We start from the raw sequence: 27,518 nt of genomic DNA, 5'->3' as shown, positions 1-27,518 counted from the left end.
GAATATAGTAAAAGTTACTATAATCAGAGCTGCTATTTCTTATAAAAATGCCCATCTGTCAGATTTTATGAATAGTATAATTGGATTATATTAGATATAAGAAACAATGTCAGTATCATTGAAGACTAGCCATCATCCAATTGAAAAACTCATTTATTATATAAGCACATGGAATGGCTTGAACAATTTAAAACTCCTTAGAAAAAACGCAAAAAGGAGACACAATTTTGGAGAAGCATAGAAAAGCTCTCAAGATGAAGTAAAAGCGCCTAATATTGAATCTTTTTCATATAAAGGAATTTAATAAAAAGAGCTTCACAAAAATTTAGTTGATTAGGAAGAAACTCATTGCTTTTTAAGCGCAATGCTTCAACTATTGATCACCGTATGTATCCTTTTATAACAAAGATACATTTCGAATGCATTATAATATCATGAAGTCGTGACATTTGCCCATTCTCCAGTTATCAAGAAAGAAAATATCATATTTATTCATGTTTCGCTTTTTGAATAGTAATACATAATTTAAGCCATATAAAGTACGCTTTGCTTCTTTCAAGGATTCTAAAAATATAACAGCGTTGCTTCTTTCTTAAGCTCTGTGAAGTGCAAGACAATATTTATGTAACTCATTTCAATTTTGAACTTTATTTGCTAGACCTTGAAGAATATAAATAAACTCCTATTAAACATACTGTTTCGGCTTAGAACAATATTCAATTTTCAGAATTCTGTTATCCTAAATATGTCGACATACTGAATAATAAGAATCATGTTCTGCAATTGTTTTCGAACACAACATCTTGTCTCTTTAATGATCCTGAAACAACAGAAAAATGAATAAAATAAAGCGAAAAAAAGCTTAAAATAGAATTTTCTTTAATAGTCAGGGTAAATATTAACTCAATGACTCTTGTTCTGGACTTGTTGCTTGTCTCTTAGTAAAAGTGGGATTATTAACCATGTAAAAATGACATTCGCTATTTTGTTTTAATGAGTATGAAACAACGGACGAGACTCTTGTTCATTATACATATATTTCTTGATCTAGTCAATAAAACCTAAAAGCTTTCGGTCAACTTCTGAACGAAAACATGTCATATTGTTTGGCTGAAAAAAAGAACCTTATTGCCCTTGCTTAAGCAAATAAGCTTGACTTCTGCTGTTTATAAAATTAGGGTTCTTTTTTTTCTGCAAGCACAAACCCATAAAAGTATAATTTCTTCTTAGATAGTAATTAAATTGACTGCTTTTCAAATGAGCTATGTGCTTAGTTTAATTTCTATTTTTGTGCATCTAAATGCCAAGAAACAACAACACATAAAAAGACCTATACTTCCAGCCATTTTTTTTGAGAAGTTAAAGATGCAACTCAAATCATTATTGATCTCATTGGCCGTTGCCAAACTTACTTTGGCTGATATTACTGCTTCCAATTACTACCAGTCCTTTACCTCGCTTACTGATCCTCACAACGTCACTGTTCCTTCTATTGTTCAAACGGAAAGTATTGATCCTACTCAAGAATGTACCTATTACAACCCTGATACTTCCCTGATTAATATCAATTCATCCGAGTTTCCTTCTATCTGGGAAGTAGCTACTACCAATGGTATGAACACTTCCGCTGAATTCACCAACTTGTACAACTCCATTAATTGGTCAAATGCTCCCAATATTCCTGTTCGTACACTTGGTGCCGATGGCAGCCTGGACATGAGTAACTACAGTTCTACTGAAGACCCTGATTGTTGGTGGTCTGCTTCTACTTGTACTAGTCCTAAGCTCAAAAATGTGAATGCTGATATCTACCAGTGTAATGAACCTGAAACTTGGGGTTTGACTTATGACGATGGACCCAATTGTTCTCACAATGCATTCTATGATTATCTTCAAGAAAAGGAACTCAAAGCTACCATGTTCTATATTGGTTCTAATGTACTTGATTGGCCTTATGGTGCTATGCGTGGTGTCAAGGATGGTCACCATATTGGTTGTCATACTTGGTCTCACCCTCAAATGACTACCCTAACCGACCAGGAAGTCCTTGCCGAACTCTACTATTCCTTGAAGGCTATTAAACTTGCTACTGGTTTGACTCCTCGTTACTGGCGCCCTCCTTACGGCGATATAGATGATCGTGTTCGTTGGATTGCTACTCAATTGGGTTTAACTGCTGTTGTCTGGAACTTGGACACAGACGATTGGGTAAATATACTTGAATGATTAAGTAAATTTCTAAACATATTTTATCTTAGGCTGCAGGATTAACTACTACTGTTGAAGCTGTTTCTCAAACTTATCAAGATTATGTTGAAATGGGTACAAATGGCACCTTTGCTGATACTGGTAATATTGTCTTAACTCATGAAATCAACAACAACACTATGTCTTTGGCCCTTGAATTTTTACCCAAAATTACTGCTGCTTACAAGCAAGTTATTGATGTTGCTACTTGCGCCAATATCTCTTATCCCTACTTTGAAGGTTTTGAATGGACCAATGTATTGAACGGTACTGCCAACTCTTCTTCTCCTTCTTCTCCTTCTTCTTCTCCTTCTTCTTCTTCTTCTTCTTCTTCTTCTTCTGGTGTTGCTACTGCTTCTGCTCAAATCAAGGCTGCTACAAATGATGTTGGTTCTCTTATTCCTTCCTTTTATATGACTACTTTCATTGGTTTTATGGCTTTCTTCTTTTTTTTTTAGAATAGAAACATGTCTTGTTTAAGAACTGATTAAAAAGGTGAAGGGGCTTTGTTTATTCAAGCAATTACTTAGGTTTTAGTCTTATTTTGAGTTGCACATTCTTTGTATTCAATAAAACAGGGCTCTTTTTTTCTCAAGAATCTAACGTCATGCTTTTATCAATATATAAATTCAAGTCCCCATGATATGTTGAAAGACAAAAGAGAGAGAGAAACGCTGTGGAACAGTATGACAGCTATCTCATATGTTATGTCATGAGTTTACAAGAAGCTATGAAAAACTTGATAAGTATATATATATAAATAATTAAAGAAAAAAAAAAAGGGGGGGGAGCCATCGTCATTAGGCTATTTCAGTAAAACAAAAAAGTTCTCGAAAATAAACAAACTGTTACTTTCTCATTTCATCAATTGACTGATGGCTGAAACAGCATAAAGTGAATCTTGCGTTTATAATTTAAACAAAAAAAAACTCAAACAGTGAAATAAACTTAAAGTACAAGATCTTTTCTTTGTAACACATATTTTGTAAAGAGGGGTCAGTGCTCTCTTTTTGTTTTATCATTTTTACATGTAACACATAACTGTGCAACTTTATCATAAGAACAAGTTGACCGATATAAAGCCCATTGGAATATCATGGGGACATGCATATCACTTTTAAGTAGCTTTAGTAGTATCAAAAATATAGAATGGACGCTAAAAACATTAGTAAATGAACAAAATAAACATTTAAAGCATCCTTAAATCTATCTAAAAAGTTAAAGGAAGTTGGGCGTATATGTGCTTGGCTAAAAAGAAAACAATGATCAGATGATTTATATATATTTGTGTGTGTGTACCTTTTTTCCTTTCTTCTAACCCAAAACAAAAATGGTTCATTCCATCCTGCAAGTTTTCTTATTTTACATACTCTCCTTTATATAAAAATCACCGGGTGTATGCACACTCGATAAGCGTAAATGCATAGTCTAAATCAAAATAATGGCGGTATTTACGAACAATCTAAAAAAAAAGAAAGCTGCAGGCGCTCCTTTGTTTGCTTTATTTAGTACCCCCAAATATCTCCCATGACACCTTTGTGGTCCTGTAATTGTGCATATAAAAATACGCAGCCTTTTTTTAGTTTTCCTCTCTCTTTCTTTCTTTATTCTATGCATTATACCACCTCATTATCATAATCTAATGTCTATTATCAGCTCATCACTCTTAAGATCCACATCATTTGATATCTTGAGCAACAAGGCTCCTAAACCAAGTGGAACACTCAAAAGATCTTGTTCTTCTTCCTCTTCTTCTTCAGCTTCGTCACTGTCTCTAGTGGAAAAGAAATATTCTTATAGAACATGCCCAATGTGCTCTGAACGTTTGCTGGTCCGAATTCACGGGGCTTTTGTACACAAATGGATCAACTTGCATTTCGCTAATAGACATCATGAATGGATGCATGTCGTTGTCAATCTTCATTGAAAGAAGAAAACAAAAAAGCCAAAAAAAATCATTGTAAATAATCATGTATTTCATTTCAAAATAAACCTTTATATATGTACAAAATAAATCAATAAAAAAAAATCATTCTTCTTGTGTCTTTTCATCATCTTCTTCTTGTTGTTGTGAGATGTGAGCATGTGCTGGAACAGGTGCGGGTGGTGTAGCAGGTTTTTGATGGTATTGTGAGCCGTCATCATAATATTGTTGATCTTGATGTCTATAGTGTTGAGCTAGTCTTTCTTTTTCTTCTTCTGCTGATTGACCTTGATTAGGAGGAATACGGAAACCACCTGCATCTACTTTTTGTCTAAGTTGTTGACCTTGAATGTTTTGTTGACCATGATTAAACTGTTGTTGGAACTCGGAATAAGGACGATGAGGGGCACAATATTGTTGTCGCTGGCTGACTTGTCGGTATAATTGTTGGTAATTGACTTGACTGTACATCATATTGGTAGGATCATAGAAACTACTGTCTTGATGTGCCCAATGATGATGCTGTTGTGTTTGTTGAGGGGGATAAGCGTGTATATGTGCAGGTGAGTCTGTGAGATTAACATGGTTAGGATGAGGAGAATATGGCTTTTGAGCTGGCAAATGAGCATGGACTTGATAAGGCGAATTAAAAGAGGCGTTGTTATATTGATGTTCATAAGCGCCTTGATTCGGTGCTAGATGAGCATCTGAATTCAAAGGAGATGACATCACGTTCTGTGAAGGGCCATCATAAGCGGGTGGTGGAGCATCATAAAGATCAATTCTTTCAATATCAATTTCGTTTTCTATGTTTGTCTTCAAGTCACCAGTAGCAGAAGACACTTCGCCTGTAGTGTATCCTGATGGCTGTGTAGAAATAGCAGTTTCAGTGGGGCCATCTTGGGTAGGACGTCTTGGAGGCAATTGAGGGGGAGTGTTGGGTACTTGTGGTGTGGTATCAGGCTCTTTTCCTTTTGTGTTCTGAGGATTATTAGCAAGTGTTGGGCGTTCGTCTTCGGCAGAAGACTTCCAGTTTTCAAGAGCATTCATAGCATCAGCAAAGATAATGGCAGCTTCAGGTCCTTTTTCATAAGGATTGCGATGTGTTTGTGTAGGCGGAGTAGGTTCAATCTCTATCAAGTCAGTCAAGTATTTACCAAAACCAGCAATCAAGGCTGTCTTTTGAGCATAATCATTCATAGCATTAAAGCGAAGATAGAAAGCTTCCTTGAGCGCAAATCGTTTGAAGTCTGCAAGGTCCATTTCAGATTCATGTGTGTCTTGAGCTAATGATTTCAATTCTCGTTGAAACTCAGTCAATTTGGGTGACCTTGGGCTGCTTTTGCTCAAGTTTTGAATACGGGACTGAAGAGAGCGTTTCTTTTCTCTCTGGTCCGACAACTTTTCTTCTCTCTCTCGAATAGATTTGATGGCGTGTCTGTATTGTTGATACTTGCCTTTAAAACGCATTAAATCTACCTTTCAAATTCTTCATAAACACTTACCAGCAAATTCCTGCTCAATCTCAACTTGTTTATCCAATAAGCGACATAGTTTATCTCCTACAATATCCTATTACATACTTAAAACCTGTTTCAAAAAAAGGTACCGCTTATATTACCTCCAAATCACGAGAATTCTCAACCTTTTCTTCTTCGCATTCTTCTTTTACCCATGCCTTGAAGGCTTTATTTGTTTCAGAACGTTCGTAAGCCAGTGTTCGCATAGAAGCCAAGTCATTTCTTTCCTGAAAAATCCATAGTGATAATGCTTTTGTATCTTGCTTTTGCAAAGGGTTGTTTTTAGCTAGTTGTGAGTGTACATCTGCCTTGAATTTTCCAATCGAGTATTGCAAGTCTTTAAAATTCATATTATTATTTAGACCGAGAAAAGAAGAAAGAGAAAAAAAGTTTATTGACTTATAGGTGAGCACAAACTAAAAATAGATTTTCTTGCGCCATACAGCGCTTGGAGGTAACGTCATTGTTGCCTTTATTGGGCTTGTCAGTCGCGGGATAGTAGCCTTTGGGACTTTTACAGATAACTGGATTAAGGATAGTGATATTCAAATGTGAATTTTGATGAAAAGTGAATACAATAAGCCTAACACGATTTAGGAGGACAAATCTCGAGAGATAAGAGAATCGCCTTTATGAATAAAATAATGAGATGTTCTGTGCATAGTGAGGCACACTCTTTTAAAATATAATTGATTTCAAATTTTGAAGCACATGATTGCTTTATTAGTTCGAATGAACAAATGGACAAAAGAAGTTCAATTAAATGGCTCTCTTTTCATGGTACTTCATTCCAGAATCAGTATCCTGAGAGTAGATAGCACCTTTATAGGGGACCCAGTAAGGAGTAAGGTCAAACTTTTTTCCAGGATGTTGAACGATACGGAAAGGAACAGACTCGTAGACACAGTGGATAGTTTCATTACCATGGTTGACCATGACACGGTACTTATACATACCAGAATCGTTCTTCAAATCAAGAGGGAAACGGACGGAACCAGTGTTGTCTTTATTGTAGACATCTAATGTTCAATTGAGTTTAGTTTTTTTGTTTAAGCATAATTTTTCTTTATTTTTTTCATATTTACCAAGGTCTTCGCCAATAACTTGTTGGTTGTAGTTTCCGAAGCTCAGAACACGAATACGAAAGATTGAGTTGGCCTCTTTACCAGCAATAAGCTGAGATTGATCAATAGACCACTTGATTTCTTGAGTGGAACCAGACTCATAAGCAAGATCATAAAGAGTAGGGTGCTCAATCTTGAAGCCCTTACAATAATCAGGGTTGGGGTGACCAGCATTGTAGCCATAAGTCCATTCATAAGCAGGAGCAGTAACAACTTGCTTGTCTTTGTCATCTTCCTTTTTCTCTTCTTGAGGTTTGCCTTCTTCCCTTTTGCCGCCCTTGACATTTTTCTCTTTCTTCTGATCCTCCTTGTCATCATGCTTGTTATCTTTGCCATCATTTTGGTCTTCCTTGTTGCCGTACTTGTTATCCTTGCCACCCTTTCGGCCTTTCTTGTTACCCTTTTGACCTTCTTTACCATCTTGATACTTTTCATCTTCACAATCTTCTTCATTTTTCTTGCCCTTTTCTTGAGATTTTTCACCTTCTCTCTTGTAATGTCTATCCTTGTTAGACTTGAAATCGTCCTTGCGGTCTGATTCATAAGCATTTTTGGTGGTTTTGACGACGTAGATGTCCTTTTTAGCTTCGTTGTACTTGTTAGCAACAGAAGTTTCATAAATCATGCCATGGTCATTTTCACTAACAGGGCGAGCAAGAGCAGCACCAGCAATAGAAGCGAGAATAGGGATAATCACTTTCATTTTGAGTTGAACACAATAAGATTGTAATGAACGATTTGGAAAGAGAGAAGAAATTATCAGCTCCTTTTATATTGATGACAAGCATTTCATAATGGCTAGTTTTTTTTTCAAGTTCATATCTTGTTTCTATCGAAGCCAATGCAGAATGTAAATGTTGTCATTCGGCTCTTTCTTAGAGCACAGAATAATTTCGTCTTTTTTTAGGATCACTTGATTTAAACAAGACTAATTCATAGTAACAAAGAAGTTCTCTATATTTATTTTACGTAGAATAATCTTTGGGAGTTGCGCGTTCCTTGATACAATGTCCCATATTTACATCAGAATTTTTACGAAAAAGACTGAATCATAATCATAAATCCAAAGCTGTGTAGATAGATCTTGATCTTCTTATCTAGACATTAGAGAATACGAAAAGGAACCGATTTAAAGACAACATAAAAAAATTGACCTATCTAGTTGACCATAGTATGAAATTGGTGGAAACCAAAAGGGCTTTCTGCTCAAAGTAAGGGAGTGATGTTGCTAGAGTTATATTTAGTCCAGAGTTCTATATGGTACGGGCTTCCAATTCAAAAGTTGCTTGAATTGTCAACATTTCTAGTAACAATTGGTTAATTGTAGTCATTGTAATTTATAACCACAAGTAAACGTTTCATACCAGAACATATATTGGTAAAATTTCAAGAAAAAAAATTGCCTGTTCTATCCCCCCATGAGAGTGCTCCTTTATGAATGTTTTAGTGTAGAGCGTTTGAAAGAAGCAAATCAAAGGTATATTTGAGGCAGCTATTGGTATTGAATCACTTATACCTTCAATGGAAAGATTCTCAAAACAAAAGATGTGTTCATTGTGAAACTGCTTTCGTCTTACGACGTCAAAATAAACTGCTATTCTTGCATATTGAAAGGCATGTTTTTCTTGTCAATAAGATATACGCACTTTTGCTCAATAGTCTTCCTCTTATTTTATGTACACTGCACAGCTGTATTCCTAAGAGCAAATGACCTCATGATGTACATATTTTGAAATGTCCCACGATACCGAAATTCGAACGAAATCCACTGGATAGAAGCATTTGCATATTCATGATAAAACAGAGATCAACCAATAAGCAATTATGTCCCCTTTTTCTTTCTTACAAAATGCACCTTGCCCGAGTCATTAAAAAGCAGCAACAGCAGCAACAACAATAATAATAACAACAACAACAACAATCAAAGACAAGCATTACAAACAAATTGCCAAATGAAGTGGTACTCTTAATTGTGAGTAGCTTGTCTATGCCAGATATTCTCAATATACTACAAATACTCAACCTTCAGATACATTCACTTGCTCAAAAGGTTCTTGTCAAAAAACTGGCCTCCGAACCCTACCATTTGCGCCTTTATTTTGATCAGGAAAATCACTGGCGGTTTACAATTGATTTCAAGCTAACCAAAACAATTTCGAATAGACTGGCATTTGCACCTATCGTAAAGCACATTAAGGCACGCATGTATACCTCTATGTTATTATGTAAGCCTTCCTTGTGTCGAATATCTTTGATTGGACCCGACATTTTAATGCACAAAAAATATGTTAACGACAACCTGATGCGATCTTCTGTCTCACTTAACGTAAAAGAGCTCGAGATGATAGAGCAATATGTGCCTAAACAACACTTATGTTTTGTGTACAAAGTAACCAAAGTACCTAAGCATCAGATCAAGACAAGACCTGGAGAAAGATGGGTAGAGCCTTTAGAACTTGAGTGTTCTGTTGACTTCTTGAGCAAGCCAAAATGTATAATCCAGCGTGTATTTGATCATTTACATTGTAAGTCAGTCAACAGGCATGATCAAAAGCATTTGTCTAGCACAAGAATACCAGCCCAAGATCAACGGAATGGGGTGGCAGAAATTGGCGGATTATGGAAGCAAAAGTATCATTATTTATCGCCTGTACAAGACAAATCACCTCAAATTCCAATGCTGGGTGCAGGATTATCCCTTTAAATAGACACCATTTCTTTTTTGTACATAAAAAACGATCAACTAAAGTACTAAACAGAATGATTGGCTGTTGTTTTCTTTGTCCTACTTTACACCAAAAGCACAATATATATTAGCAGGTCACTGTCCCCCTTCACCTTCCTTCTTTTTTTCACTTTTTTTTTCTTCTTCCCTTCTCGAGATGAGTAACTATAACTCTGGATACAATGCCAGTCGAGATAGACTAGCTGATCTTCGTGTAAGTGTGAATAACAAACTATAAGTGCTCTTGTATTTATTTGACTTTTGTTTGATAGGGTAGTTTAGACAGGTACTCAATAAAAAAAAGTAGCTATATTGACATGAGATAAATAGCGCAGATGCATTTGGACCTACTAGAACAACTGGCACCTCAAACAGATATCAACAACAGCAACAAACAGTAGTTGAAGATAGTTATGAATTGAGAGAAAGAGGACAACAAGTAGCACCCACGGCACAGACCGATATCTCTACTATGGAAGGGTTCTTGGCAGAGGTATTAGTAGACTAAGATAGGAGAACTTCCATTCTAAAATACATATATATGATACAGATAGATGATATTTCGAGTTCAATCAAACAAGTTCAACAAAACATTGACATTATCAGTGAGTTGCACGATACATCACTTGTCAGTATCAATGAACAACAATGGAAGCAAAACTCAAGCCAATTATCTCAATTCGTTCAAGGCACTTCAGAAATGAACAGAAATTTGCGAAACAGAATCAAAGCGCTTGAGGCATCTAATGCAAGTCATCCTAAAAATTCTGATTTAAACATTAGAAAAGCACAAGTTGCTCGAGTTAAAAAGGAATTCATGAGTTGTTTGTCAAGATACAAAGATGTTGAAGCAAACTACAATCAAAGGTACCGTCAACGTGTAGAAAGACAAATTCGAATTGGTATGTTCTTTTTTTTTTTGTTAGGCAATAACTGATACATTTTTTGTAGTTAAGCAGGATGTGACTGAAGAAGAAATGGACGCTATTATTGATTCCGATCAGCAAAACCAAATCTTTGCACAAAGTTTATTGAGAAACAATCGTTCTGGTCAAGCTAAATCCGTTCTATCTGAAGTACAAACAAGACATGAAGATATCAAGCGTATTCAAGCAACAATTATCGAACTTGCACAGTTATTTGAGGACATGCAAGTGATGATTGAAGACCAGGGTCAAACTTTGGACCAAGTTGAAAACCATGTTCAAGATACAACTCATGATTTAGAACAAGGCAACAAACAAATCAGTCGCGCCATTGTTCTTGCAAGGTCTACTCGTACTGTAATGTATTTCAATAACATTCTCTTTGTTTTACTCATTATTCTTTAGAAAAAATGGTGCTGTTTCTTTATTGTTATCATTCTTTGTGTAGTGATTGCTATTCTTGTTTGGTGGTTTGCTTTTGGTCACCCTGTAAGTTCCGCTTTTTATCCTGCATTTAATTACAAATACTTATCTTTTTCTATATAGGGTGTTGGTGGTAGTAACAGCAACAATGCTTAATTCTATCTACATTATATACGTACTCTTTATCATTATTTTCTTTACTAATAATACTCGTTTAATCTAATAATATATATATATATATATATATATACTTTATTACCAAAAAAGAGAGAACCCAAAAATGTATATACATATATATATATATATATATGTATGTGTATGTATTGTGTGTACAGAAAAGTTATTATGATATGATATGATAGTATATGGAGTTATGGAAAGGAAGAAGAGACGAAGAGATCGTACTTATATGTGAATATTAGGTATCTATAATCATTTCAGTTGAATTGGGTGAATAATCTTCAATCTCTTCTACATCAAAATCATGCACCTCCATTACAGTCTTGCCTTCGTCAGAATTAGACGATCTCCTGCGCTGCATAAGCACAACAGCCTTTGTTTCCGAGAATTGAATCTTCCACACAGTTTTAGCAGGTTGAGTAAAGCTACGTATTAATCTGCCTTGTTTGATATCCCATAACTTAATGCGCCCATCATTACCAGCACTCAACATGCGTCGATCATCAAACTGAAGACAAGTGACTGAATTATCATGGGCTGAAATCTGTTGAATGCATTCATAGTGCTGAAGATCCCAAACACGCAAACATCCGTCTGATCCACCACTGACGAGTGTTGAACCAGAGAGTTGGAGTTGACCAACCAGAGAAGTATGGCCATGTAGAGTGGCCAAGCATTGTCCTGTTTCAGCAGACCAAACACGGATATTTGAGTCCAATGAGCCAGTAACAACTTTATGGCCATCAAAAGCGATGGCATAGATCTGAGTATAATGACCAGCCAATACATGAAGACAGCGACCTGTACGCAAGTCCCAGACGCGAGCAGTAGAATCATAAGAGCCAGATACAACAACATTGCCACTGATTTCCATACAACGGACACTAGCTTGGTGTCCAAGTAAGAGGTGAATACAGGTACCGCGTTGAATATCCCATACACGCATGGTTGTATCTCTTGAGCCAGTGACCGCAATTCGTTTATCTTTCATCTTTAGACAACGTACGGTGGAATTATGTCCACGTAGAACGTGACGTAATTCACCTGTATTTAAGTTCCAAACACGCACATCTCTAAAATCAAGCCGTCGTTAGTTTCTGCAGGTATATGGCTATGTTATTTTTTACCTATCACAGCCACCAGTAACAAGAATACGCTCTGGGTCATGCTTTTCTCCACCCTTAAACTGCAATGCCCAAACACCACCTTCGTGTCCTTCCAAAGTCCGCACTTTTTTTGCGGTGTTTGTATCAAATACTTCAATTCGATGGTTGTCACAGCCAACGACAATGTATTTTTCATCATATTGGAGTGAAGTAACCAGACCGTCACCAAAGCCGTCTTCTACTACTTTGACCTTACCACCATGTGCCCAAGCGGATGCGACGTTGTATTTGCGTTTAAAGTATTCTCTGTATGAAAAGTTTCGGCGTTGACTCGGTGGTTCTAATAGTTCTCCGCCGCATATGCTTGAATTACGTCGGCGATATTGGTGTTTCATACACAATGATTTCCAGGTAGCTTCGTCTTTGAGGAGCGAGTTCCATAAGGTAGACACAGTAGCTGCTCTGGCCAATGTCTTGGGATCATCAATAAATGTCAGGATATGAAGAGAGATTTCGATGGGTAGTTCCTTTAGAAAGTCGATTTTAAGGCGGGGAGCGATAAGGCTGTTCAAATAAGTCAGCTGAGAATTATCACAGCTGTTGATAATTTCGTACAAGAGAAACTGCTTTTGCTCAGGTGTCAGTTGTTGAAAGGACTGCTTGAGTTGTCGAAGATGAGAAAGCTGGTCCTCATCGAAGCTGAACTCTTGAAGAGAAGTTTCACAAAAACTAGTTCTTAGTCTTTGTGTGGGTCTGTTGGTTTTATTCTTGAGAGCATTTTTTAAATGTGTGGGCAGAGGAGTAGTATGCGAAGAAGACCCAAAATTAAAACTGGGTGGTGTAGCGGGAGGAGAAATATCTTCTGGTGAGCAAAGGTCCATCGTAGTTATCTGAGGAAGAAAAAAAAGAGAAAAAAACAAAAAAAAAGAGAGAAAGAGAGAAAAAAGTAGGGAAAAAAATGTGGTTTATTATGGAACAAGCCACAAGTAATATAAAACTCCTATTCCTTCTTTACCTCATTTGGAAGTCGTAAAAACCCTTATGTGTTGCTGCTGTACACATTAGATAGAGAGATGGACAGAGGAAAAGTTAAATATAGAATTTTGCATCTCCCTTTCTTGTTATTGTTTAGTAAATTTGATTATTAAAAAGAGAAATCCGCCCGTCTTTAGAAGAGGGAAAGTTACCATATTTAGAAACACAGTTAATGCGTGAAACTCATTTTCAACTCAGTACGAAAGATGAATGTTGTGCATTCCTTTACCAATCATATTGTTTGTATAGATCAAACAATTTGTTGTCATTTCTATGCTATTGAACGTAAGACAAGATGTGTCAATTGTTGTCATTTTATAAGAAATCTCTTTTCAACGCGCACTTTTTTTTTCTTTTTTGTTTAATGTGTAACATTGTTTTTTTTTAAAAAAAAAGGGGGATAAAGTAAATAATAAAATAATACAGAAAGGATAAAAAAAAAGTAAATAAAAGTATTATAGCAGCAAAAAGAAAAGAAAAAAGAATGTATATATATATACGAAAAAGAAAACAAAACTATACACAAGAATTATATATTATTAGTCCTCTTTGTCATCTTGTTTTTGCAAGACAACAGCTGTTGTTGTAAGTGGTGATGTTGTGGGTAATGGTGATTTAGCAGTATCTTCTGCTTCAGACATGATTTCGTCTTCATCAGAAGCAATATCCATAGGTTCTGTCTTCGGTTTTTCTTTTGGTGACACAGATTCTTCCATTGAACTCAATTGATCTTTTTCTTTATCATCATCCTCATCTTCATCGTCATCATCCTCATCCTCATCTTCATTGTCAGGCGTCTCTTCATTTGTATGTTCTGTTGGCTTGGATACAGAAGCTTCTGATGCCTTTTGCTCTTTCTCACGCTGTTTCTCCAACATATCTTTGTCAACAAAAGCCATAACAAAATGTCGGACATCGCTGTCATTGTCTAAAGCAAAACGGTACGTCATTTGTTCTAGTGCATGCCCAGATTCACCGTCTTGATTAACAGTACGAGAAGGGGCAGCAATTTCGCTTAATTCACGACGGAAAGGTTCTACAATAGTATTAATACATGAAAAGGAGTGTATGTCAACTTACCATTTGTGTAAATAGTACCAATGGTCTTTGAAGCAGCAATTCGAACATTGACAACAGGATCATAAGCGAGAGGAGCTAGACGAGGTAAAAAGAAAGACGCAAAGTCAGAAGCACCAATGCCTGCCTCAATCAATGCTCTACAAATCTGTGCAAATCTTGAAAGGTGCTTAGATAAACATTAATCTTATTTGTTACTTACACTAATCTTCCACGGTATTTTTCTGAACGGGCAAATTCATCAAGTCTTTCCATAACATGACTCAAGAGTGCTAGAGCGTAATTACGTTTGTTTTCTGCAATATCATCGCCATAACCTTCAGCTTGAGATAGAGAATCACCGTCTTCTTCTACTGCTTGCTTTACAACATCCAAGACAATAGGAAACACACTTACGCCTGTTTCTCTTACAGCAGCAAATTCATCATGACAAGCACGAACCACAAGAGGCAATACATGCTCTACCACACGAGAAGCGTCAAATAGCATTGAAATATCAGTCAATTGAGCTGTCAAGATATTCCTTAAATGCCAGTTTGTAACTACACCATCCCAAACTTCATTCAGAATTGGAATATACTCATTTCGAGAACTCACGGCCAAAGTACCCAAGAAGTCGGCCAAGTGCTCTAATACACCTTGCTTAACATCGTCTAGATCCATCAGATAGAGAGCAAAGATCTGCACCAGGTCACGCTCAGTCCTTTCAGGTCCAATAATGCGGGCAATGTCATGAAGTGAGTGTGCAAATGTACATCTCACTTTGATTTGATAGTCTTTGGTCAGGTTAAGGTAGGTCTCTCGCAAATGGCTATTCCAATAATCAACACCTGCTGTCAAGACAACAGCGGGGAAGTTATAAGCACAGATATAAGTACGATCTACTTCGAGTTTAAGCATTTGGTTGTTGTTGCTGTTGGTGTTGTGTCCAAGGGATAAAAAGTATTGAAGAAGAGGTTCAGGCAAATTGCCTGGTTTGCCTGTCTGTTCCCAATCAGGGGGTAGAAATTTAGACACAAGTTCACCTATAATATCAGCCATGGCACTGCGAACACTACGAGAGACATCATTTCCAAAGATTTCAATACTGCTGACAGTAAGTTCTGCTTTTGTTTCCTCGGACAAGACACCACAAATTTGAGGTAATGTTAAGACACATGAACGACGTACATGCCATATTTGATCTTTAGCAAACTGATGAAACAAGGGAAGCAATCTTTCTTCAGCTACTTGTGTATTAACCACCATAGCCATACTGCCAATAGCAGCAGCAGCTTCTTTTCGAGCATAGAATAATGGATCAGAAGCCAACTTTTCAATAATTGGCAGACACTCTTTGGTACATTTCTCAGGATCAAAAGCACCTATAATAGACGCAATCAACTATGGACAAGTTCAGTCATATAACAATATACATGATATCTTACAGAAATACAGGTGATTTTAGCTAGGCTAATTTCACCTTGATCATAATCATCTTCGGAAGCAGAGGCATGATGTACATTTAAAGACGTCTCGAAACCTGGTGTAATTGAAGATCTGCGGCGTTCGGAAGCAGGTCCATCATCAATAGAAACACGGTGGTATTCCAGTGCTTCGTCTCTTTGTGCACCTGGATCCATGTTGTTTTCCTCGTCTTGCAAACGAGGTGATTTCTTTTTGCCGTCTACAATCATCATGAGCCCTTCAATGACTCCCTTAAATATTTCGCAATCGATCACTTGTTGATACAAGTGGTTTTGATCTGCTAACGTGCGTAGTTCTGTTACTACAGACACAATCGCTTGTTGACCCAATGAAGCCACACCTGAGCTTTGATCTAACAAAAGTCTAATGATCAATGGTGCAAAACTCTTTTCTTGAGGTTTAATAGGGTCTGAAGATGAGAACATGGCGGGTACATTCTAATCTAAAGTTATTATACAATACTAAAGTAGAGATCAAACCTTGTAGAAATACAATAATGCTTGGTCAAGTTCGCTGGCGAATGTTTCTTTGACTGTGTCATCATTGTCAGCAGCCAACCTGTTCATAATAGGCAGCACATCTTCAACGGCTTCTGAAAGCGTAATTTCCTCGAGTGCTCTAGGCAATTCTTTTGCTAATAAAATCCTAATATCAAGTTATTATTGATTAACGCGGTTATGTATTCTTTACCTGTTTACCAAGGCGTCATTTTCTCTAAACCCATAGACACGTTCAATAGGTGTCATATTCTCATCTGCCAATAGTTCATCCTCCAGCTCATCTCCTATAGTTTGTTCTGTATCAAATTAACTTTATATGTCTCTTCTTAAAACACACCTTCTGCCATAGTTTTCAATAGTGAATCATTCTGAGTAGAGAAGTCAGCAAAAGGAACTACTTCAGATTCTATTGAATCTTCTCCTTCTTCTTCTTGTTGCTGTTCATCAAACACGGCGTCTTGGTGATAGTCATCATCGGGAAAATCGAAACCGAGATCTTTATGTTCATTGGGTGAGCGACACTTTTGAATACCAAACACGTCAATAAAATATGTCTATTACCAGCCATTTTTTTTTATAAAAATATTATTTCTTTTATGCAAGAGAAGAATAAAAGAAAGAAAGAGGAAGGAGAAAAAGAAGAAAAAAAAGAAAAAGTTGACCAAAAAAAGAAACCAATGCTTTGTCTTAATGCTTATTGGTTCTTTATGATTTGTGAAAAAAATTGACCCTTGAATGACAAGGTTGAATAACTGTCTATAAGTCTGTTGTTAACTATACAAATATCAAGACAATGTCCTTATAGTCTTTTCTTTGGAACTTCATTTGAATTGCTTCATAGAATTTTAATTTTCCGCTTTATTGGTCAAAAATTCATTGCAAAGACAAAGACTAAATTAGACATTACCAACCTGAATCTGATTATGGACTATGATTATTTTGCAATTCATTAACATAGATGTCTATCAATCTGTTTTTAATGCTAAAATAGAAGAAGTTACTACTGATTTAAATTCGGAATAGGTTTATGTCTTCATAGAGCTTATAGGGACTGAAGGAATTTAATAGAAGGTTTTTTTTTTAATAAAATGGCATCATCATAATTTGTTTTAGCTTCATTCATTGCAAAAGACTAAGAAGCATGCTACATAGTAATGTTAGAAAGCCATACTTCAGAATTTATGACATCCTTCAAGATTGTTTAGACTTTGGCTTTAAAGAAATGTATAAAGGAATAGGATGATTTATCAACAACTTTATTAATTGCGAGCAGCACGTCTGGCACGAACACCTTTTCTAAGTTCTTCTAGACATTGGACTGTATCTTCCCAATTAATGCAAGCATCTGTAATGGATTTTCCATAAGTCAATTTATGAGGGCCATCAGCAGGAATGTCTTGGCGTCCTTCCACTAGATTCGATTCAATCATTACACCTACAATATTGTTGCCAGTCTCGACTGGATTAGCTAATTGATCAGCAATATCCTTAGCAACTACAGGTTGACGGCGGTGATCTTTAGAAGAATTGCCATGGCTACAATCTACCATGACAACGGGGTTTAATTTGCTATTACCAAGTTCAGCAGCAGCAGCCTTGATGTGTTGAGCATCATAGTTGGGCCCTGATTTACCACCACGAAGAATGACATGACAAGACTTATTACCAGCAGTTTGAACAATAGCAGATAAACCTTGCTTGGTTACAGATAAAAAATGGTGTCCATGACTAGCAGCACCAATGGCATCAATAGCTACTCGCATACCACCATCTGTACCATTTTTGAAGCCTACAGGACAAGAAAGACCGGACGCTAATTCTCTATGTACTTGGGACTCGGTTGTACGAGCACCAATAGCACCCCAAGAGACAAGATCACCTGTGTATTGAGGAGAAATGGTATCTAAAAACTCACAAGCTGCGGGAATACCCATTTCGTTCTTTAAAGAGCATGAGTAAATAGTTTCTTATTTATGACTACTTACTAGATCAAGTAATAACTTTCTTGCAATGCGAAGACCCTTGTTGATTTGATAGCTGTCAAAAAAAATTTTTTTCTTGTTAGGATTGAATGAGTTAAACTAATGATTTCCTTACGTGTTATTCAAATTAGGGTCATTAATAAGGCCTTTCCAACCAACAGTTGTTCTAGGTTTTTCGAAATAGACACGCATAATAATGTGCAAATCTTCTTTAGCAGATTTAGCATATTCAATCAATTTTTCAGCTGTTGAAAAAAGGTTAGACCAAACTTTTAACTACATGAATGGCTTACCATATTCTAAACCGGCCTTGACATCATGAATAGAACAAGGACCAACCACGACTAAGAGACGGTCATCTTTACCATGAATGATATCTTCTGCGCCTTGTCTTCCTTCCAAGATAGTTTCAGCAGCTTTCAAATTTAAAGGAAGGTCTTCCATAAGAATTTGAGGGGGAATAAGAGGTTTGATATTAGTGATACGCTTGTCATCAAGTTCGTTTAAAGCAGAAAAAGCAGACATTTTTTTTAATAAAGATCAATTCGAAAGAAAATACAACATGCACCAATGTAAAAAAAAAATTGACATTTATTTGACACATGCTGGTTGGAATTTAGCGTATGAGTTGCATTGAGTCATATGTAAGTGACTGTTTCAAAGAAAGACAAAGAAAGACAAAGAAAGACAAAGAAAGACAAAGGCATTGGATATACAACTATACTTATAGTATTCTTTATCCTTTATGTATTCTCAACAACTACCATCCAATTAATTGATTACTCAAGAAGACTCTTTTCTTTTTAGTTTTTAAAATGATTTTTTAGTATTAGAAGCAGGCTTTATCCCCTTATGAGCGATGACTTTGAGTTTAAATACTATCGTCATGTATCAATTCTACCATTTATTAAATTTTTTTGCATAAAAATCAAGCCACAAAGATAACTTTGTGTGCTCAATAATAGACTGTGATTCAAAAAAATCCCTTGATATTCAGAGCTGTATTTTTTTTTTTTTTTGAGTTTACTGAGTTTCTCAAATACCTTTGTCTTGATTAGGCAGATATTTTTCTGTATCATTTTTCAACATTATCATACAATTGTTTCGAGGGAATTTAGAAATGCAATTCAAACAAATTATTCATACATTTATAATGGAAACTCAACAAAGCACTTTCTTATCTGGGCGTACAAACTCAAATGTTTCTTCCCGCCACTTTATAATTATTGTTTTCCTATCCGAGAAAAAAGAAACCTGAAACCTAGAAGTCACCTTGTAAAATAAGTGAAAGCAGCGCCTTGAAGATACCCCCAGTTCCATTGTGTCTTGTACCATTCTTTTGTTTGTAACAATACTTAAATTCTGCTCTCCGTTCTGTACGCGTATGTAACGTTTGACATCAGAGTTTTCCAAACCTACAGCTGCAATTACACTCTATATCACTGGAGATAATAATTTTTTATCCGAGTATCTTTACGAAAAAAAAAAAAGGTCATTCATTCTAATTTTTTTCCCTCTCTTTTTTCCCTCTCCTATTTCTTTACCCACTTCTTCTTTTTTTCTCATGAGTTTAATAGACGATGACACTACTTTCATAGACTCAACTCAACCTATTCAGCCTGTACAAGTTTCTTTATCCGACGCTGCTAAAAGTCGATCGGGGAGACTTATTCCACCAGACGTTCTCCTCAGGATATTTAAGTATTTGCCTGTGGCTTCCTTGACTAAAATAGCACTTGTGTCAAGAAGGTTTAAAGTATTGGCTTACGATGATGAAATATGGGACGAAAAATTGAATATTATGCTAAAAAACGATACAGGTGCACTTGCAGCCATGTTAGGTAGTGTATAACACAAAAAAAAAAAAAAAAAAAAAAAAAAGATAATAACAGTCAAGACTAGATGGTGAAAGCACAAAAGGATCCTTGATTGATTCAGAAAATACAATTTATATTAATAGCAAACCCCTTAATACTTTGATACCCGGCATGTCTACCGACCCTTACCAGGCTCGAGCAAGAGCTAAATCCACTGGTCTCTCCAGAGAGTATTTTAAGCAGTTATATACACAGTTGATGCCATATTATATCGATTTAAGAGATGGAAATAAAGAGTCAACAAAAGTATTACATGATTTCGGTGGAAATCCGGAAGAATGTGGTAAAGTAATCAACTTATTGGTTGGTTTAGGACAATGTCATGTTGTAGACGATTGGGAAAAGGTAAGCACTAAGAAAATAGGAAATGTGTTACTGACCGTTTTTTAAGATAAATGAAGGTGTAAATGCACTCTCCCAATATTTTGAAAGTGCTTCCCTTCACGAATTTGAGGTTGCTTATGATGCTCATAATACAGAAGAAATGAAAGTAGGTATTATCATGCTGGAAAAGAAGGAGAGGATAGTTGACATTGACACGGTATAGTCTTATGCAAGTGCTCTTATTGCTTTAAATGGTGGCTCAACTTGTATGCAAACATATGTACAAAAACATCCCATCTTTTATGACAATCCTTTTAAACCTGAAGATAACTTTGCGTAAGTCATAAACAGAGAAAAATAAAACTTATGTAGGGTAGGATATCAAACGACGATTTAACGCCCTTCAAGAAATTCATGATGCTTGTGGCTGATGAACTCAGTCAACAATCTTCTATTGTATTACAAGTATTTCCAGAGAAAATGGACGCATTTTATATGTTTGTTGACCGTGTGTTTGAAGATGTGGTAAGCATTAAAGATGCATATGTATATGATTTCTCATTCATGATTAGATTGCAGAATTCGTTTCTCAGCTACTAGGCATTGCCATGCAAACAAATGCACATCTATATCTTCGCACCATGTCTGCCGTCTTAACTGCAACAGAGAAAGTAATCAAAGTATTAACAAGTGAAGATTTACCAAAACCTATTGAGCGTGATCGGGGAGTTAACTTATTGTTCAAACTCTTTTTACCATTTTTGGATGATTATTTATATGAAGAAGCCCAATATGCAGAAAAGATTACTAAAAAATACATTGAAGAATGGGTAAGATGCCTTCAAGATATACAGGAAATACTAATCATTACAAAAGAGTAATCGCTCAGCATTTAATACAGACATCTCAGCACGTCTCACAAACCAGTCTCGTGAGACATTCAAAAGGTGAGTTTCTATTCTGCCTAAAAAAAAGACTAATTTGGCCCCCTTTCACAAAAAGAAATTATTTGACTGCATTTAAAAAAGTATTGACTTTACCTGTCGATCTTGTCTCTACAGCTGCAACTACAATTGCTTCTCCATTTCAAAGAGCAAGTATTATTTCAGGAGCAAGCAAATCATCGGGAGACAAACGTAGTTCAATCACATCTGTAGAATCTATATCCACATCACAAACAACACCTCCTTCTACACCGAAAGCTACATCCATGAATAGAATCTCCTCTTCATCTACTATTTCTACAGAGCAGCCCAGGTCTTCTTTTAGTAGAGATGTTACTGGACAACTTGAATTTGCACGTCAAGAGTTGGATATGCTTCAGAATTATTTGTCGCTCGAGACATCTTTACAAATCATCCATATCAATAAGGAATCTGAAGGACGCGTACAACAATTCATTGATATTGGATTTCCTGGTAGAATGAAATCAGACATGTAAGCACACGCCGTTCATGATTTAGTGTTCATTCTTTCTTCATAGTCAGAGGACATATGAACAAATCTTTATTCAACTATTAAAGACACTTGGAAGTACACATATTCAACCTGGATTTAAAAGGTATAAAGTAACAGAAGGGACCCTTATTCATCATCCAATAGTGCTTCAGATCGATTATCATCTTTTAAACCTAGCTTGGATCAGATGAATGAGGATGTACCACCTTTGACTGCCTTTTTCGAACTTGTTCATGTAGCTGATGTTATCCAACAAATGATTCAACTCTATTACGATGAAGAAATTGTAAGCAGAAAATGCGTGTAGGAATAAATCCCACTAATGCCTCTATTTAGACAAAAAATGTAGACAAACATGACTTTATGAATGAAGTAAACAAGGAGAAGAAATCATTTGAAAGATTGTTGGATGATTGTGTGGCACAAGGAATGGATCGAGGCATTCAAGTGTTATTATCGCAGGTAGAATTTATTCTTGTCAACGAGCAAAAGAAAGAAGACTACAACCCTCCTGCTGGTTCAATGCCTGACCTTAAACCTACAAAGGTAAAATAGGTTACTTGTGCTACATAACCTGTTTCTTACTCTTTTACAAAAGGCATGTCAAGACACCATCAACTGTTTAAAGACAAATACATCCATGCTGGTAGGAGCAGCAGAAAAAGGTACGATGGATTTATTCTTTAGTGAAATTGGTCGACGATTCTTTGAGTAAGTCAACAACTGGTTTTCGTTTCTCATCCTAAATTGCCCGTGTAGAATTCTCTGTAAACACTTGAAGATGCAGACTGTGAATGAAATGGGAGGATTCCGGTACATCAGGTAAACAAGAAAGAAGGAAAAAGCCAAGATGCACTAACGATTTGAGCAGTGACATGAACGCTTATTATGATTTCATATTGACACTTCGACAAAAAACGATTACACCATACTTTTTAGCTCTAAAATCACTAGCAAATCTGTATATCATTGAGTCAGCAACAGATATCAAATCTCTCATTCATGATTTGGAGCGATACCATGGGTTAATGAGAGTAGAAGATCTATTCGAATTTGCTGCATGTCGAAGTGATTGGCCAGCAATCAAGCGTGTTGTTCAAAAGGACATGACAGACTGTTGTATTATGTAATGCTTACCTTGCATATTTACCTCTCCCCTTTCTTTTGAACATGAATTAAATATCGCTTTGTAAAGACAACATACATGAATGTGTATATATATATATACATATATTTATTAACGAATACTTTGGTATATGTTTTTTTAGACCTTTTTTTTTGTTTGTAAAGTGTGCAACGTTGGGTTTAGATTTAGCGGGGAAAAAAGGAACAGAATTGTTGGGGAGAATGATACGAGGGGGACAAGGAAAACGGAAGAGGTTCTATTAAATATTTCTATTCTAGTTGGTACCGAAAAATGCACGGAAATAATCGCCTAGACAATATAATAAGTATCGTAGTTTTTATAATCAAATTGACTTACCAAGTGCAACCATACAAAGCGTTTGCCACATTCCCAAGCCAATACGAGGTAAAGCACCACGATAGAATCCCTTCACACCATTATTTTGATAAATCCATCGTGTAGCAGTGGCAATTGACATTTTATCAGGGCGACCAGGTGTCTTTACTTGACTTTGCATTTCAACACGAATGACTTCAATAGGTTGGTTCCAACATGATAATGCACCACCAATAATAGATGCAAGGGCTTTATCAATAGCAGTTGCTTTTGTATGTGCGTCAGGTGCGCTTCCGTAACGAGTTTTAATAATAGACTCTTGTGCGAAACGTGTGATACCGAACCGAGAAGCCCAATTGGTACATTGACGAAGAGCTACTGCATTCACACCCTTATTTATACCGGCAATACCTTCTTTTTTGAAAATGTCTGCAGCAATCTTAAATGTAGACTCTTTGGTAGCTAAGAAGAAATAGGACAATGAGCCTCGTTTCCTTCAAACTCTCTTTATAAAAAGTTACCTGACTTATGACGTGTGACCTCAACGGTTTTCATAAAAGTACAAAAGCCCATCGTTGTATAAGCTTGGGCAATACCACCAGCCATACCACCGGCAATGCCTCCCTAAAAAACGAGTATATCAGTATACACAAACAAACCCGATAAAGATAAAACTTACGAGAAAAGGAGAAGCACCTGCAGCTCTTGCATGATATTCGAATTCGGAAGCAGTAAATAATAATACAGCACCTTTAGTCGAAGCTTCAATCCAGGCCCAGGGAATCAGACCTTGATAGAAACCAAACACGCCACCTCTACCATAGATATTCGAGAGTGCAACTTTGATTGACTGACCACGGTTAGCAGCTAATTGTGTTTTGATCACTTCGAAAGGTTGACCGAGTGTTGAGACCTCAAACAAGTTTAAGGCTAATAATAAGCATATTAGAATCAAAACTCAGCAATATCGATGATGACTTACATGCGCCCAATAATAAGTTCTTGTAAGAGACAGGCTTCTTTTTTAAAGGTGCGTTAGGATCAACAGGAGTAGAGTCAATAGGTGCCATAATAAACAATGAAAGAGAGATGTGTGAAAGTAAGAAAGAAAAGAAAAGTAAAAGAAAAAAAGGCCAAGTCAACTTTATTTATACTATTCATTGTACGTGTGTGTATGTTTGTATGTACGCATTGTGACCGTATCTAAATTATCAAGACCGCGGCCAACTTACCAAACTGGGAAAAGGATCCGCATAAATCCAGCTACAGATCCTTTGTTTTCCTCCCCAGGACACCCAAAAGATATATCTTATGCCCCAAGTATAGATGTTTAGTTTTATTGGCTATTAAAATATTAATCATAATAATAGAAGCGATGTTGCTGCTCTGATCTCCATTGCTGCCAGTGCTGGGGAAAAGGATGGGAAGGATGGTAGTAATATCTTGCTTTGCGAGGATTATTGTTATAATAGTAGTAATAATGTGGTGGATAAATATGCTGCAGGTAATCTTCATTGCTATTATTTTCGATTCGATATAGAGGAAAATGTGGCATGATATAACAGTCTTCTTCGTTCTCTTCCTCTTCTTCATCATCATCTTCATCGTCTGTAGGCCATGAAGAACGAGTAGACAAGGTTCGATAAGAATTATGGCGCAATGGTATATTTGTATTAGATCGAAGTTGATTGATTTGAACTTGATTTTCTTGAATGATTTTCTTCATTTGTTCTTCGCGTTCAGCATAATCTTGAAACTTTTGATGCCAAACTTCCCTTTCATGCTCAAACTCCAAGATTTTCTGATGCAGTCGCTCTAATTCTGCATTGTCTAGTGACAATTCAGCGGTACATTGTTCTGTGGTGTGTATACCTAATTCAACCAGTGTTTTATCTTCTCGGCTGGTTTCTAGTAGTACAATAGATTGACTGTCTGATGCAGATGATGGTGTATTTGGAGTTGCGTTATTTCGTATGATAAGTCGGTATTGCGGAGAGGTTTTTTCTTCAGACTTTGACTGAGTTTGGCCTGAAGGCGAAGGTGAATTGTTCTTGACAGATGTAACTGGGTAACCTATAATATCCAAAAGATCTGAAGGTGATTTGACTCTTGAAGATAATGGAGAAAAGTGGCGTGTTAAAATTGCTGCGGAGGCAGGGTCCATGCTAATTCTGGACATAGTGTGGCGTGTGCCTGAATCTTGATGTTTTCGTTTCGAACTAAATATCTTTTTAAGCATTGAAAATCAAAGAGAAAAAAAGAAAAAAAGAGAGTGAAATGATCGATATCCTTATTTGAATCAACAGCAAAACAAATCATATAACATGACGTCGACTCGAGTTTGACCGAAGTGAATATCATATGATTCTCTTTCTTCTTGGTTACTGATAAGTTTTTTTTAAAAAAAGAAATATATTTTACACAAATTACAAATTAAAAAAGGACTATAAACATAACCGATGATTCTTTAGAAAAGATGAGCGATTTCGAACTCTAAACCTCCATCTTTTAACAGATGATGTTGAAGAGGTGTTCATAGAGTCATGCTCTTGCTCTTGTTGCTGTTGAATAGGTGTAGTAATTGATGATCGTCTTGCCAATGATGTATGATTAAAGTAAGATCTATTACGAGCTGTTAAAACATGATCCGGGATGTCTAGTTCTGGCTTTGGTAGTCGAAAGACTGATTCTATATCTGGTTGACTACAAGACAAAGTGGTTGAAAACATGGCATAAACTCTATCAGATTCATCTGACCAATGTGCCGAACATAACCGGTATTCTAAAGGAATCCATATATCATTTCGCTCAATCCATCTTCCCCTTGCTACATATGACTCAAAGTAAGGACCATGGCAATGGCTACATGCTTTTGAACTACAGAGATAGTCGTAGAGTGGTTCAGACAATAGTGATTTCAGTTTGAGTGCTATAGTGGGATCCTTTTTCTTTTTTTTAGAGATGGTTGCAAATGATGTGAGAAAAATATGTTCATTTCTGACAATTTGCCTGGCACATGTTTCTAATAAGCTGGGTGGATTATGCACTAATTCTGTAGGCTGATCAAGTGAATGTCGAAAGAGACAGCCGTCTACCCGAAGCCGGCGTAAAAACGGTAGGTGTGTTATTTCAGCAGGTAGAACAGTTAGTGGGTTGTAGGAAAGATCAAGAGAAGCTAGGCCTTGAAGACCTTTGATTGAACAAGTGAATCTTCTAAGATGATTATGGCTCAAGTTTAGTGTTTGCAAGCTCTTGAGATGGCGGACAAATGGCGTAAGATGGCTGATTTGGTTGTGCGCCAAATTGAGTTCCTTAAGCTGTGTAAGATGGCAAATAGTATCAGGTATAGAGGTGATATGATTATGAGAAACCGACAAGACTTCCAATTGATGCAAATAGCCAATGGCGTCAGGTATTTCCTGTAATAAATTGTGTGATCTATTTTTGTTAACGAGATTCTCCTTAACCTATGTTGCCACTTACAGATCTAATTTCCTTATCATTGGTAATAAACCGACATTAGGGCTTACCAATCCCAATCCTCTTTTTGTGAGCTCAACATCCTGCATGTTTGAAAGGTTCATAGTAAACACATCTTGAAAGGTAATGGCACTACCTAGTTGAAGAGTGTCCTTTCTTAAACAATGCTGTAATAGGTTGGAGGGTTCTTTTTGTTGATAGTATGTTTGATCGACATAAATTAAATCTTTCCATAATCGACTCTTTTTTCCAGACAACAAAAATAACCCTGAATCCGTTCTATTTTCTTGCTCCATTTTGTCTATAGACATGGATGAATTGGTACCTTCGAGACCATAGAGAAACGATTTGAATAAAAGATTGTCCTCTACCATAATCTCTCGATCTTGTTTCATGTACACTGATAATGGTTGAGCTAAAGCAATATACCCAAAGATGGTTGATCCTTTATTCTCGTCATAACCATGGCTAGCATTCTGTCCCATATTAAGATGAGAGAGTAGAGAGGGAGAAAAAGAGAAAGAAAGAAAAAGAGAAAAAGAGAAAAAGAAAAGAAAAGAAATGAGAAAGAAATAATATATATATATATATGTATGTATGTACGAGTGTATGCACGAGCAAAACTAAAAAGGAGGTACATTTAAACTCTATACGAGAATATATTTGTCTATGTGTGTATAT

General features: G+C 36.3%; 13 protein-coding genes across 13 annotated transcripts; 4 read left to right on the top strand and 9 right to left on the bottom strand.

Moving 5' to 3' along the window:
• Positions 1 to 1,365: 1,365 nt before the first annotated feature.
• B0P05DRAFT_465925 (chitin deacetylase) lies at positions 1,366 to 2,705 on the top strand (the record flags this gene model as incomplete). Its single annotated transcript, XM_051574296.1, has 2 exons — positions 1,366 to 2,208; positions 2,259 to 2,705. 2 exons carry the CDS (start codon positions 1,366 to 1,368, stop codon positions 2,703 to 2,705), a joined length of 1,290 nt encoding a protein of 429 aa, XP_051437015.1.
• A 1,520-nt stretch (positions 2,706 to 4,225) lies between these two features.
• B0P05DRAFT_14659 (Eisosome component PIL1-domain-containing protein) lies at positions 4,226 to 5,982 on the bottom strand. Its single transcript, XM_051573069.1, has 2 exons — positions 5,793 to 5,982; positions 4,226 to 5,743 (listed from the first exon to the last, which is right to left on the bottom strand). The coding sequence occupies exon 2, from the start codon at positions 5,639 to 5,641 to the stop codon at positions 4,277 to 4,279; it is 1,365 nt and encodes a 454-aa protein (XP_051437014.1). The 5' UTR covers positions 5,642 to 5,743; positions 5,793 to 5,982; the 3' UTR covers positions 4,226 to 4,276.
• Positions 5,817 to 6,041, bottom strand: B0P05DRAFT_456154 (uncharacterized protein; the record flags this gene model as incomplete). Its single annotated transcript, XM_051573943.1, has 1 exon — positions 5,817 to 6,041. A coding segment is annotated over one exon (225 nt), but the record flags the coding sequence as incomplete, so codon positions are not given.
• Positions 6,042 to 6,450: 409 nt separating this feature from the next.
• B0P05DRAFT_465951 (uncharacterized protein) lies at positions 6,451 to 7,440 on the bottom strand (the record flags this gene model as incomplete). Its single annotated transcript, XM_051574299.1, has 2 exons — positions 6,451 to 6,710; positions 6,777 to 7,440. 2 exons carry the CDS (start codon positions 7,438 to 7,440, stop codon positions 6,451 to 6,453), a joined length of 924 nt encoding a protein of 307 aa, XP_051437012.1.
• A 1,229-nt stretch (positions 7,441 to 8,669) lies between these two features.
• B0P05DRAFT_532792 (uncharacterized protein) lies at positions 8,670 to 9,577 on the top strand. Its single transcript, XM_051577137.1, has one exon. The coding sequence runs from the start codon at positions 9,019 to 9,021 to the stop codon at positions 9,517 to 9,519; it is 501 nt and encodes a 166-aa protein (XP_051437011.1). The 5' UTR covers positions 8,670 to 9,018; the 3' UTR covers positions 9,520 to 9,577.
• A 40-nt stretch (positions 9,578 to 9,617) lies between these two features.
• On the top strand, positions 9,618 to 11,109 carry B0P05DRAFT_532788 (t-SNARE). Its single transcript, XM_051577136.1, has 7 exons — positions 9,618 to 9,754; positions 9,813 to 9,826; positions 9,871 to 10,033; positions 10,091 to 10,442; positions 10,492 to 10,823; positions 10,872 to 10,955; positions 11,013 to 11,109. The coding sequence occupies exons 1-7, from the start codon at positions 9,698 to 9,700 to the stop codon at positions 11,043 to 11,045; spliced, it is 1,035 nt and encodes a 344-aa protein (XP_051437010.1). The 5' UTR covers positions 9,618 to 9,697; the 3' UTR covers positions 11,046 to 11,109.
• Positions 11,110 to 11,177: 68 nt separating this feature from the next.
• On the bottom strand, positions 11,178 to 13,101 carry B0P05DRAFT_532787 (WD40-repeat-containing domain protein). Its single transcript, XM_051577135.1, has 2 exons — positions 12,197 to 13,101; positions 11,178 to 12,142 (listed from the first exon to the last, which is right to left on the bottom strand). Exons 1-2 carry the CDS (start codon positions 13,054 to 13,056, stop codon positions 11,308 to 11,310), a joined length of 1,695 nt encoding a protein of 564 aa, XP_051437009.1. The 5' UTR covers positions 13,057 to 13,101; the 3' UTR covers positions 11,178 to 11,307.
• A 453-nt stretch (positions 13,102 to 13,554) lies between these two features.
• Positions 13,555 to 16,904, bottom strand: B0P05DRAFT_532780 (armadillo-type protein). Its single transcript, XM_051577134.1, has 8 exons — positions 16,816 to 16,904; positions 16,592 to 16,750; positions 16,445 to 16,550; positions 16,234 to 16,399; positions 15,715 to 16,191; positions 14,490 to 15,670; positions 14,291 to 14,445; positions 13,555 to 14,246 (listed from the first exon to the last, which is right to left on the bottom strand). The coding sequence occupies exons 1-8, from the start codon at positions 16,820 to 16,822 to the stop codon at positions 13,750 to 13,752; spliced, it is 2,748 nt and encodes a 915-aa protein (XP_051437008.1). The 5' UTR covers positions 16,823 to 16,904; the 3' UTR covers positions 13,555 to 13,749.
• A 493-nt stretch (positions 16,905 to 17,397) lies between these two features.
• B0P05DRAFT_506297 (3-deoxy-7-phosphoheptulonate synthase) lies at positions 17,398 to 18,804 on the bottom strand. The gene is made up of 4 exons (XM_051575534.1): positions 18,530 to 18,804; positions 18,352 to 18,481; positions 18,240 to 18,291; positions 17,398 to 18,194 (listed from the first exon to the last, which is right to left on the bottom strand). Exons 1-4 carry the CDS (start codon positions 18,759 to 18,761, stop codon positions 17,514 to 17,516), a joined length of 1,095 nt encoding a protein of 364 aa, XP_051437007.1. The 5' UTR covers positions 18,762 to 18,804; the 3' UTR covers positions 17,398 to 17,513.
• A 996-nt stretch (positions 18,805 to 19,800) lies between these two features.
• On the top strand, positions 19,801 to 23,025 carry B0P05DRAFT_585112 (exocyst complex component Sec10-like protein; the record flags this gene model as incomplete). The annotated part of the gene is made up of 14 exons (XM_051582411.1): positions 19,801 to 20,077; positions 20,139 to 20,458; positions 20,505 to 20,603; positions 20,661 to 20,773; positions 20,815 to 20,962; positions 21,010 to 21,267; positions 21,314 to 21,384; positions 21,440 to 21,874; positions 21,921 to 21,998; positions 22,040 to 22,181; positions 22,232 to 22,441; positions 22,494 to 22,606; positions 22,655 to 22,717; positions 22,767 to 23,025. 14 exons carry the CDS (start codon positions 19,801 to 19,803, stop codon positions 23,023 to 23,025), a joined length of 2,586 nt encoding a protein of 861 aa, XP_051437006.1.
• B0P05DRAFT_532765 (mitochondrial carrier domain-containing protein) lies at positions 23,003 to 24,457 on the bottom strand. The gene is made up of 6 exons (XM_051577133.1): positions 24,340 to 24,457; positions 24,037 to 24,287; positions 23,879 to 23,981; positions 23,379 to 23,819; positions 23,100 to 23,330; positions 23,003 to 23,056 (listed from the first exon to the last, which is right to left on the bottom strand). Exons 1-5 carry the CDS (start codon positions 24,425 to 24,427, stop codon positions 23,296 to 23,298), a joined length of 918 nt encoding a protein of 305 aa, XP_051437005.1. The 5' UTR covers positions 24,428 to 24,457; the 3' UTR covers positions 23,003 to 23,056; positions 23,100 to 23,295.
• Positions 24,458 to 24,488: 31 nt separating this feature from the next.
• On the bottom strand, positions 24,489 to 25,797 carry B0P05DRAFT_532762 (uncharacterized protein). Its single transcript, XM_051577132.1, has one exon. It carries the CDS (start codon positions 25,594 to 25,596, stop codon positions 24,712 to 24,714), a length of 885 nt encoding a protein of 294 aa, XP_051437004.1. The 5' UTR covers positions 25,597 to 25,797; the 3' UTR covers positions 24,489 to 24,711.
• B0P05DRAFT_595102 (uncharacterized protein) lies at positions 25,750 to 27,360 on the bottom strand. Its single transcript, XM_051583100.1, has 2 exons — positions 26,841 to 27,360; positions 25,750 to 26,795 (listed from the first exon to the last, which is right to left on the bottom strand). The coding sequence occupies exons 1-2, from the start codon at positions 27,320 to 27,322 to the stop codon at positions 25,802 to 25,804; spliced, it is 1,476 nt and encodes a 491-aa protein (XP_051437003.1). The 5' UTR covers positions 27,323 to 27,360; the 3' UTR covers positions 25,750 to 25,801.
• Positions 27,361 to 27,518: the final 158 nt, after the last annotated feature.

Source organism: Gilbertella persicaria (genome assembly GCF_025201335.1).
Source record: "Gilbertella persicaria strain CBS 190.32 chromosome Unknown B0P05scaffold_10, whole genome shotgun sequence".
NCBI classification, from domain to species: Eukaryota; Fungi; Mucoromycota; class Mucoromycetes; order Mucorales; family Choanephoraceae; genus Gilbertella; species Gilbertella persicaria.
Note: the sequence above shows the minus strand (reverse complement) of the source record. Positions and strands in the feature narration are given on the sequence as shown.